This window comes from Schistocerca nitens, chromosome 4 (assembly GCF_023898315.1).
Source record: "Schistocerca nitens isolate TAMUIC-IGC-003100 chromosome 4, iqSchNite1.1, whole genome shotgun sequence".
Classification (NCBI taxonomy): domain Eukaryota; kingdom Metazoa; phylum Arthropoda; class Insecta; order Orthoptera; family Acrididae; genus Schistocerca; species Schistocerca nitens.
Window position 1 is genome coordinate 906,730,052 of NC_064617.1, and position 12,340 is coordinate 906,742,391.

General features: G+C 36.6%; 1 protein-coding gene across 1 annotated transcript in view; it reads right to left on the reverse strand.

Moving 5' to 3' along the window:
- LOC126252651 (SH3 and multiple ankyrin repeat domains protein 3) overlaps positions 1 to 12,340 on the reverse strand; it is a 141,476-nt gene that overhangs the window by 39,876 nt on the left and 89,260 nt on the right. The window contains exons 11-12 of the mRNA XM_049953554.1: positions 9,439 to 9,640; positions 7,174 to 7,390 (exon numbers count right to left, since the gene is read on the reverse strand). Of these exons, the coding sequence (XP_049809511.1) occupies positions 7,174 to 7,390; positions 9,439 to 9,640 (419 nt within the window). The remainder of the gene's footprint in view (positions 1 to 7,173; positions 7,391 to 9,438; positions 9,641 to 12,340) is intronic.

The following is a 12,340-nucleotide window of genomic DNA, read 5'->3' on the forward strand; positions in this document are numbered from 1 at the left end:
CTTAAATCAATAAAAGTTTGTAATTTTGATTGGTCAGAATATGGTAAAAAATAAATTTTTCTCGAGGAGCCCCTTAAAAAAATGGAGGGGGGATCTTCTTATACTCAGAGTCATCTTATACTCATGTAAATATGGTACGTTAGTTACTCACATCTATACAAGGATGATACTTTTAACACAGAGGTTGCACAAGGCTGGTTTTGGTTTTTGAGGAAGAGATGATTGTTATTCTGTTAAACAATGGTTTTATCCAGCGAGACCAAGAATTCCAAATAATGCACTATACACATTACTTTCTTCCAGTTTCACTTGACTTGTAGCACTTTTAAGAGATAACATGATGTTGAATAAAATGTATGCTTCACTAACACTTAGTGAAAAGATTAAAGTAATCAATGAAAATGAGAAAGTCAAACTCTCTGGATGCGAAATAATATTGTGATTCAGATGTGGTAAAAACACATTCATGGAACTTGAAGAAACAAGGATAAGATAACATATGAATGGATGAAAGGCAACAGGCAAACAAAAAGAAGGGCGAAAAAGACGGGAAATGAGGAAATAAATGAGATACAATGATTCATGTGTGTGAGGGCAAACATACCTTTGTCTGAACCCATATTGCAAAATGAGGTGCTGAAAGTTGATAATGAGCTTGGGGATATGGAGTTTGTCATACACAGGATGGATGGATAGTTTCTAAGCTAGACACAGCATATTGTGGAATGATACGATTGGGGAAGCTACGAATGTGCAGGAACGTGTAGCAATAGAATGGAACACAATACTGCGCTACCTAATAGTGAATTATGACCTAAAAGACATATGCATTGCTGAAGAAACAGGACTGTTTTATTGTGCACTGCATTCAAAATATCTTGAAATTTGAGGCGAAAAGTGCATTGACAGAAAAGTGTCAAAGTGAAGACTCACTATACTGCTGTGTGAAAAAATGTTATGTGAAATGGAAAAGCCAGAAAGGCAGTGTATCCCATAGTTCAAAAACACAGACATCACTAAGCTTCCAGTCAGATAAGTTCTCCTTTTCCTAGACAATGAAACGTGCCACCTGAAAGTCATCAGATGTGAAAGTGGCTTGATCCCTGCCAGATTCAACCAGCCTTCTGCGAACCAAAGACCAGGAAGTTATTTACAAATTCAAGTCCCATTATAGGCCATTACCGATGTTGTCTTTTATTCTTAGAGTTGAAGAATCTAAAAATACACTTGCTTTTGCATGATCAGTTTCTATGCTGTATGAAGCAAATTGGATTGGTTTGGTGCTAAGAGAAATAAAGCCTGAGACTATCACCAATTACTTCAGCAAAGTGGGGTCTGGAGACACTTCTGTACTCACTGAAGCTCAAGAAACTGCAAAACATTTCATGTAGTCCAGATGACTACATTCGAAATGATTACTTTCTGTCAATTCACTTCACTTTTACTTTGGCAACAAATCTAATAGAACTCTGCAAACAAAGAGGATGAGAAGGAGTAAAGAAAGGAAGATGATGATCAAGAGGAAGAAGAGGAGGAGAAGCAATATTATGTAACCACAAAAATTAAAATGCCTGAAGAAGCTATTGTATGCATAATTGATGGTATGTAATCTGCAGTACACATTAACTGTCCCAAGCTGCTGGACTTTTATACTGAGCAGAACAATGTGCAGAAAAAACGACTTGGAACAGGAAATTTATACAAGTTTCCCTCCTTGACATGTGGCAAACAACGTGAAATATGAAGCAAATAAACATAGGAATTATATGTATGTACAACAATATATGAATTTAAAGTTACAGTAAAAATGCCATATTATGTATCAATTAGTGTAAAGTCTAGGGTTCTGTTGTACAATATACAGTAAATGAACATCTACTGCACAGGTTTAAACATATGTAAGTATGTGTATAATTACAAATTTATACTTTTGTGCACAATACTTGACAAATTTTATGTAGCCTAGTGTGTTTTGTGTAATCCGGGAACTTGTCCAATGTAGAAAATCTTTTTATGATTCCAACTTGAAGAAGTTTCAGTGTTGTTTTACGATTACTTGCAAGCAAGAGTGTAATGTTAGTGTAATGTTAGTTAAATTGACGAAAAAGTACAGTATTTCTGGTTTTTGTTATCTTACAATTTTTGGCTGCTGTAAATTTAGGGGAGACAGAGAATGGTTTTGTCAGCCCGATTAGTACTGTTTTGGTTAATATAGCTATATTTTGTGATACCACTGATCCATTATCTTCACATATGTCGACTGTGTTGTGACAGGACAGCGTTGTTTTAGAGCTGTTGTGACAGGATCTATTAATTTTAGGATTGAAGTTCAAAATTTAGCAGAACGTGTAATTCTTTGTCTGTATTCATTGAGTTTACAAAATGAATAGATATGTGAGAACGAGTGTGCACTGTAAAAGGAAACACAATGCACTTGCCCACAAAGGTGTTTTGGTAGTGGGACAGGTGAGGGATGAGAAGTGCTAGTTGTTAGAACATAATCCTCCTCATTATATTTGGTAACCTGCAAATTTCATCTATTCTCTCACCTATCAAAATTAGTATTTTAGGTAATTTACAGACCTTACACACTTGCACTTTAGGGATGCAATCTGTTCACTTGAAAAATTTTGGACAAAGTGCTTGAACTCAAATGGGAACTATACTAAAAAATAAATTCAATTTTGGTCTAAAAACCATAGCCTTTCACTGACAGATTAAGAATTTTTCATCAGATTATGAAATTTTGACTTTTTAGCAGCACATAAAGGTGCAGTACTATATTTCAGTATCAACTATTCTTGCACCCCACCCCCTACCTCACAAACCATGGACCTTGCCATTGGTGCGGAGGCTTGCATGCCTCACCAATACAGATAGTCGTACCGTAGGTGCAGCCACAATGGAGGGGTATCTGTTGAGAGGCCAGAAAAATGTGTGGTTCCTGAAGAGGTGCAGGGGCATTATTCTGGATGATTGACTGATCTTGCCTTGTAACATCAACCAAAAAGGCCATGCTGTGCTGGTACTGTGAACGGCTGTAAGCAAGGGGAACAACAGCCGTAATTTTCCCTGAGGGTATGCACCTTTACTGTATGGTTAAATTATGATGGCATCCTCTTGGGTAACATATTCCGGAGGTTAAACAGTACCCCATTCAGATCTCCAGACAGAGACTACTCAGGAGGACATCGTCATCACGAGAAACAAAACTGGCATTCTGAGGATTGAAGCATGGAATGTCAGATCAGACAGGTAGGTTAGAAAATTTAAATAGAAAAATGGATAGGTTAAAGTTAGATATAGTGAGAATTGGTGAAGTTCAGTGGCAGGAGGGACAGACTTCTGGTCAGGTGAGTACAGTGTTATAAATATAAAATCAAATAACAGCAATGTAGGAGTGGGTTTAATAATGAATAAAAACAGGAGCGCGAGTAAGCTACTATGATCACCATAGTCAATGCATTATTGTAGCCAAGATACACACAAAGCCTGCTTACCACAGTAGTACAAGTTTATATGCCAACTACCTCTGCAGATGATGAAGAGACTGAAGAAATGTATGATGCGATAAAAGAAATTATTCAGATAGTTAAGGGAGATGAAAAATAGTAGTCATTATGGGGACCGGAATGCGATTGTAGGAATAGGAAGAGAAGGGAAAGTAGTAGGTGAATATGGACTGGGGGTAAGGAATGAAAGGGGATGCCGCCTGGTAGAATTTGCACAGAGCATAATTTAATCATGGCTAACACTTGGTTTAAGAATCATGAAAGAAGGTTGTACACATGGAAAAGGCCTTAAGATACTGGAAAGTTTCAGATAGATTATATAATGGTAAGACTGAGCTTTAGGAACTAGGTTTTAAATTGTAAGACATTTCCATGGGCGGATGTGGACTCTGACCACAATTTATTGGTTATGAACTGTAGATTAAAACTGAACAAACTGCAAAAAGATAGAAATTTAAGGATATGGGACCTGGATAAAATGAAGGAACCAGAGGTTGTGGAGCATTTCAGAACGAGCAGTTGACAAGAACAGGGTAAGGAATATAGAAGAAGAAGAATGGGTAACTCTTCAGAGATGAAATATTGATAGCATCAGAGGATCAAGTAGGTAAAAAGAAGAGGGCTAGTAGAAATCCTTGGGTGACAGAAGAGATTGAATTTAACTGATGAAAAGAGAAAATATAAAAATACAGTAAATGAAGCAGGCGAAAAGGAATACAAACGTCTCAAAAATAATATCGACAGGAAGTGCAAAATGGCTAAGCAGTGATGGCTAGAGGACAAATGTAAGGATGTAAAGTCATGTATCACTAGGGGTAAGGTAGATAGCACTTACAGGACAATTAAAGAGATCTTTGGAGAAAAGAGAACCATCTGTGTGAATATCAAGAGCTCAGATGGAAAACCCATCCTAAGCAAGGAACAGAAAGCAGAAATGTGGGAGGAGTATATAGAGGGTCTATACAAGGGCAATGTACTTGAGAGCAATATTATGGAAATGGAAGAGGGTGTAGATGAAGATGAAATGTGAGATTTGACGATGACATTGTAATTCTGTCAGAGATATCAAAGAACCTGGAACAGCAGCTGAACAAAATTGACAGTGTCTTGAAAGGACGATACAAGATGAACATCAACAAAAGCAAAATGAGGATAATGGAATTTAGTTGAATTAAATCAGGTGATGCTGAGGGTATTAGATTAGGAAATGAGACACTTAAAGTACCATAGTAAATGAGTTGTGTTATTTGGGCAGCAAAATAACTGATGATGGTCGCAGTAGAAAGAATAAAAAATGTAGACTGGCTATGCAAGGAAAGTGTTTCTGATGAAAAGAAATTTGTTAACATCAAGTATAGATTTGAGCATCAGGAAGTCTTTTCTGAAAGTATTTGTATGGAGTGTAGTCATGTACGGAAGTGAAACATGGATGACAAACAGGTTAGACAAGAAGAGAATAGAAGCTTTCAAAATGTGGTGCTACAGAAGAATGCTCAAGATTAGATGGGTAGTTCACATAACTAGTGAAGAAGTACTGAACAGAACTGGAGAGAAGAGGAATATGAAGCACAACTTGACAAGAAGAAGGGATCGGTTGGTAAAACAGATTCTGAGGCATCAAGGGATCACCAATTTAGTACTGGAGGGAAGAGTGGAGGGTAAAAATAGCAGAGGAAGACCAAGAGATGAATATGCTAAGGAGATTCAGAAGGATGTAAGTTGCAGCAGTTATTCGGAGATGAAGAGGCTTGTAATGGATAGAGCAGCATGGAGAGGTGCATCAAACCAGTCTCTGGACTGAAGACCACAACAACAACAACATTCTTCCACCACCTTTGCAAGGCATTCATATCACTGGCAATAAATAACAGCATTACATCACCTCTAGGAAGCAATTTGTAGAACACAATTCCATTTTCCCGCTACCACCAGTTGCATAGCAACAGCATCCACCTCACCATCATCATCATAATCATCATCATTATCATCATCATATCGTCAACACACGTGGATGATACGAAATATTTGCATGGGGATGCTACTTTTTCTTAGGCCTCTGCTGTTACTTTCTTCTTTTTATTTTAACTTAAGGGCATCATATTTCTTTGCAAGTAAGTAAGATAGGGATACTCAGTATCATTAATGAGGTAACTGATCAAACAAACAAACAGAGATGGACAAATTGATTGATTTTTGCAGTTTTTACTTAAAATGTGTGGCACACATATTCTAGATTTGTTTTTTAATCTTACCTGTTGAATGTAAATTTAGTGTGTTGTTTGGCTAATGGCAGTTCATCACATCTCTTAATTCTTGCTATAAATGCTGTAAATCATTGCATAATAAAGTGTTTAGGTCTTACTAGAAGTTCCATATTTTGAGTGTAGTAAATTGATGAGAATAGTGTGGGCCTCTCTGGATTGAGGGAACAACTTTGTTGCTGTGCTTTCTCCAATGACATTTTGACATTCACAGTACCTTCACTGTATTGGTTCTTCCAAATATTAAAAAAAATATGTTGGAAAGTTTAGCTTTTAAAGATTGGCACTTCTTCTTCTTCTTCTTCTTCTTCTTCTTCTTCTTCTTCTTTAGTCACAATAAGCACAAACCTTCATGTTAACAAAATTCAATATGTATTTCCAAACACAACACTCCAAATAAAGACAGGCACATGGCAAATTGTAAACAGCATTGTGTCAGTACAAAAGTGTTAACACTTTCTTATCACAAAAATATATGAGTGCAGTATACCAAAGTCAATATTTGAACTTGGGGAGCCATGGAGCAAACAAAACTTGTAACTTAAAATCTATTGCTTTATGTCTGAACCTTGTTTTTGTCTGCTCCTGGAAACTGTTTTTTTCAGTCAGCCAGCAACACCTCCCGAGTACTTTCCTCATTCTTCCTTTGGATACTCACTGGCTCCATTTCAGTGGATCCAGGTGATGATGATTTGGCAGTCTCTTCACAGCAATGGTCAGTACATTTATTTAATACTCAATCTTCTCATCCCTCCTTTTACATCTACTTAACTCTATGCTATCCATGCCAATACTGCTGTCTGTATCCATGACCTCACTCTGGATTACAGAGTATAATGCTCTTCAATTTGTAACTTTTTTGTCATAGCTTGTTTTTTATCAGTTTTCTTATTAAATCTGAAACACTTTCCTGATGTTCCATAAAATATTATTTATTTTGTCAAAAATTGCCTTTAGCTTCTCAGATCATTGTCATATGATGATGGCCTAAGATGCCGAAAGCTGGTTCATAACAAAATAAGTATTATTTTACAGAACATTGCAAAAGTGTTTTCTAATTAATGCTGTTGTTATAGTCTGTCAAACATAGGTGGAAAATTCATTTCATGTTTATAGATTTTATCTTCAAGGGGCATGCAGACATGTGGGCACATATCTTATGTATGCAGAGAATTCTAAAGGACATAACCTTTCCCTGGGCATTTTTCCACACCCTTCCTTCCATATTGCTTTCTTAATCATTCCTAAATAAATTGTCTTGGGCTTCAAGAGCCTGAAAATGACAATTTTCATAAGATGAATTTCCTAGTTATCAATTACTGTTGAAGCAAATTTCAAGATCCTGAAGATCTATTGTAATTTATATAGTGTATCTGTATTAGTAAGAAAACAATAATTACCAATTGTGCCACTGTTAGTCATCTTGCGAGGTAAAGTAGCATATTGTCGATGATGGCTTGAACTTCCAGAACCAGGAATAAGTGTAGATGATTTAGAATTTGGTACACCATAAGCAGCACCCAGAGAGACAACTGTCATCGAAACGAGGTCACCAGATCGTCGAATCAGATCCACAACGTGCTCATGTGAGGCAGCAGAAACATCTTCGCCATTTATCTGTGACATAATGCATGTGACGTGCAAATATAACTGATTTAGTAGAGTAAAAAGGCTACAAAACTTTCAGATATACTAGAAGTTGGCTGATCAAATGACTCCTCCCATACCATTGATAACATTTTGATAACACATAGTATTACATATTAATTCACAGCTTATACATTAAATGTGAAACTCATGAGTGTTTTATAGTTGTAATGATGAATCTCTTAAATCAGAAATCATAAAACAGAATGTGCAATTACAAATAACTAAGGTATAGTACAGTATCAGATTTAAGAAGTCATGTTCCAACAAACAAATAAATATAATAAATAATAGCTTCCATGACAGTGCATATATAAACAAGAAGGAAAGAACAGTTTCTAAATTACAGATGTCACTGTCAGTTTATTGCAACTGCATGGTTACAAGTTTTGAACTCAGTGAAATTTATGTATCACAAACAAGAAAAATTCTTAGCATAATACATACCAAAATACAAAACTATTATTCTATATTTTGACAAGTATTCAGAAAGAACCAAGCTACACAAGCACATACACATCAATGGTGTTATACACAATGCAATGTAATGGAATTTACAAGGATATATCTATCATTTTAGAAAAATAATTCTCTAATTTAGGTTCCGATTATTCAATCATTTCGCATCATCTCCAAATATGAGAATACTTCCCACATTTTGTTTCATTCACTTTCTTACATCTAGAAACAATGATCTACTCCCTGCTGCAGCTTGTTTTTGGTGTTCTCCTTGTTGTTTTATCACTAGAACATTAAGTCTCTTTTGGGATGTGCATCACTGATACCCAGACAGAATGGCATATTTTGTGAATCACTTCTCTCTGGCATCATTTTACACCGTCAATGTGAATTCATAGTGGTTTTGAAGGTAGTTTTAACACGTCTGGCATTCTTAATCAAAGCAGTAAATATAAGACTTCATTCAGTAAAATGAAGTCTTATATTTACTGCTTTGATTAACTAACTGTATAAGTACTCCACAGGTATAAATTTAACTGCCAGTCACAGCATTATTAATGGTTACACTGTTGCACTTCAGTTGATATCAAATGTACACAATTACACTAGTAGTACAATTGGTAACCAACATCATAAGGCTGCAGAACTTTACTGCCTTGAGTTAATCACATATTAAAATATAAGCAGGCTACATAAGCAATATGGAGAACAGTATCTCAACTCATTTTTCATTTCCTGATACTCTACTTACTATGAAAATGCAGCAAAATAACAGTATTAAATGAGTACTCAGGCTGCCCAATTTTTGATAGCAAATGGTTAAGACAAGTCATGAAACAAAAATACTGTCAGACATTCATTTATATCTGCCAACAGCATTTTAAGTTACACTAACTCATGACTTTTCAGTCACTTAAACAATAGTTTAACCAACACTATGGCGTCTGCATAAAACATTAAGCATACTGTTCCATAAAATTTTGGTCATGCAGCTCAATAAACTCAACCTCTTCTTCTAATATTTCAGCTGAATACCATCCAGCCATCTTCAGAGTGAGCCAAAGTGACTAACGCTCCAGCACTTGCTCTGTCCTTTTGCACCACTGTGTATGTGGCCAAAGATACACAAGGCACCAGAGACATTGATAAGTGGCAAAGAGGTGTAACAAATGTATGGAAATTAAATCTATTGCTGCGCAGTTATTCCACATGATGATATTGATTTCTCACGGAGAGCTACACCATCCCGACATCTTTGTGATTTAATTACAGATATTGCTAGAGTCCATGATTTGTCCAAGCTGAAGCCGCTATCTCTATTAATTAAATTCATCGCCAACTGAATTTCATTTGCTTCTTTCACTACTGAGTCCCAGGAAGATGAAGTCGAGGCTAAAATTTCGACATTATTGTACACCATTGAGTGCCCATGTCAATACAGTGCTCTGCCACCGCAGATTTATTAGGTTGTAAGAGACGGGTGTACCTGTTCAAATACAATGCATGACACTTGCATAATATCTAACAATTCTTCACATTTCTGGATGAGACACACTTACAGCAAGCAGGTAATCACCCTTGCGCAGACCAGCCATGTCAGCCACTCCTCCTCGGTCTACATCGTCTAGGTACTGTAACGCAGGGCACCTATCCGAGGGCTGCAGTTCCATAAGGGGTGACGTTGCTTTGGCACCACGAAGGACAAATCCAAAGCCCTTCTTGGCACGGTGTAACACTACTGTTCGAGGTTCTGCTGGCAACCTTCCAAAACAAGTAAATTATAAAAATAGGGTTAACAACACTATGCTAACTTGACAAAAGTAGCCTATTCATTAAATAATATAATGAAAAGGATAGTTGCTACTCACCATATAGCAGAAATACTCAGTTGCAGAAAGGCACAACAAAAAGACTGTCAGAAAGTTAGCTTTCGGCCCGGTTCTAGGCGCTACAGTCTGAAACCACGCGACCGCTACGGTCGCAGGTTCGAATCCTGCCTCGGGCATGGATGTGTGTGATGTCCTTACGTTGGTTAGATTTAAGTAGTTCTAAGTTCTAGGGGACTGATGACCTCAGAAGTTAAGTCCCATAGTGCTCAGAGCCATTTGAAACATTTTTAGCTTTCAGCCAACAAGGCCTTTGCCAAAAATAGACAACATACACACATGTACACACTCACGCGTAGCTGGAGCCAGAGACTGTGGTCATATGTGTGTGAATTGGATTTTTGTGTGTGCTTGTGCGCACACTCGTATGTTGTCTATTTTTGTCAAAGGCCTTGTTGTCTGAAAACTAACTTTTTGACAGTCTTTTTGCTGTGGCTTTCTGAGACTCAACACCTCCACTATGTGGTGAGTAGCAACTATCCTTTTTATTATATTGTTACATTCCATCCTGGACTATTCATTAAACAGGAATTATTTAAACAGATTCATAAAAAACAAGTGAAAATGTGAATGAGCATAAGTGGAAAGTTCTGGCACAGCGGGTAGTGAGTTGTTCTTAATTGTTACTCTTTCTGTTTTGAGTGAATTGAGTATTCAGGATGCAATGAACAGAATTTTTTTAATTTCCATAGATTCACATGCATATCAATGTCATTTCTTGACATGTTGTACAATTGTTTTAGTGAAGACGCATTGAACCTCTCCTTCTAGCCAACGACTCAGTCAAACTATCCATTTCCACCAGAAAGGAGAGAGAATTAAGTTTATTACTATGTACTACAGAAAGTACTTATACTGTGTGAGTACATAACACCAAGATTTGTTGCTGTAAAACTAACAGACCTCTTGTTACAGAAGTAGAGGTTACATTTCTTTCCTTCAGTGTTTGTTGTACTGACTTAGTTTGTTACAACAACACAACAGCTAATGTAATTGTATGACTGACCTCAAGAGAGAAGGTAGTGCATGAAAGACAAGAAATACTGTAGCACTGTCAGTAAAAATGTTCCAATTGCGTACTTCTCATTGCCGTTTTCACAGAGTTGAAATTGGGTTTGGTGAAAGTGAGGTCTACCCCCACAATGGAGCTGTATGGGGCAAGAGTAAACACCACATTCCCCCTATAGTGCCACCTACAGGAAGGCTTGCCAGGTCTGCTGTATTTCACAAGGTCTCCCGTACTTTATTCACTTTTTCTTCTTCTTCTTCAGTATTTTCAACAGGTCTCTTGTATTTTATGGGTTTTTCCATATTTTACCCACCTCAGGTATTTGACGTATTTGATAATGTTTTCCCTAGTGTTTCAAAAAATTTTATTTATTCATTTATGCTAACATTTGTGAATCATTCAAAGATTATCGTTCCCAAAACAATAATTGATATTTCCATTTCGTCATCTTTTAATTCTCTCTTTTTCATGTTTAGAAGCTTGAAGTTTCCATGAGAAAACTTTTGTCTCGAGCTTCATAGCATGTAGAAGTGCAGCTCGGTCTCAGTTCAGTGTGCAGTTTGTACTGTACTTAGTACATCTATTTAAGTATGGGTAAAAGGCATTTCAATATGTAATTGTTTCAGGAAACACTCATTACTTGTGTACACTTTCGTGTACAGGTGTACTTCACAGTCTCCTAAAGGTAAAATACACTGATAATGTCACAATCGGAGTATTTTGGCCACTGTTTCCAAAATTTCCTATATTTTTAGGTTGAAAACCTGCAGAAGTAACAAAATCCACAATTGCGTTCTGTACTGATCACCTTCAAAGAACAAACTGCACTTAACAGCAATGAATATTTTAAAAAATCTTGCGCTGAAAGCTGAAACTGCTACTCTGAAGAGAGGTTTAAGTTACCATTTGTAATGAACCAAGATGTGTTTCAGTTCTTACATGTGTTCAAATGGTGCTAAAAATTTAAGACCGAACTCAGTGGTGCAGTCCCTTATAGCACTAAAGCAATGTTTGATTGCAGACGTTGCAAAGGGAAACAAGTCCCTCTAATTCTACATTACTTATTGAAACGAATGGAGTTGATGTAGTGGAAAAAAAGGGCAGACTACTAGAACAAAAATCTATTTTCATAATTCATCCATTAAATTCTGTCTACATTTTAAAACTGTAGAATTCTCTGTCAAGCTTTTAAGTGAAAGATGCACTGACTCATAAAGTTATCTTACCACTTAGAATGTGTTATATACTTTTGATGTTTATCTAGTTTTAAACATTAGTTTCTCCCTTGTTGAATTATGTTTTTATATTTCTTTTCTATTCCAGTGTTCCCCATACTTTCTAGTTACAAGGGGTGTTCCATTTTAGGGCGTTGCTGCAGTGTATATGCAACATAGCATGACTCCAATTCATGTATCCATTTACCAACATGTAGGCAAGTGATTAGTGGGGCATTTGTGTCTTTTCAACATGTGTGTTGTGAATATGGAAACGTGAACTATAGTGACATTATTACCAAAATTGTTGAAACAGGACCAACATGTTGTTATTCTTTTCTTGGCTGCCGAA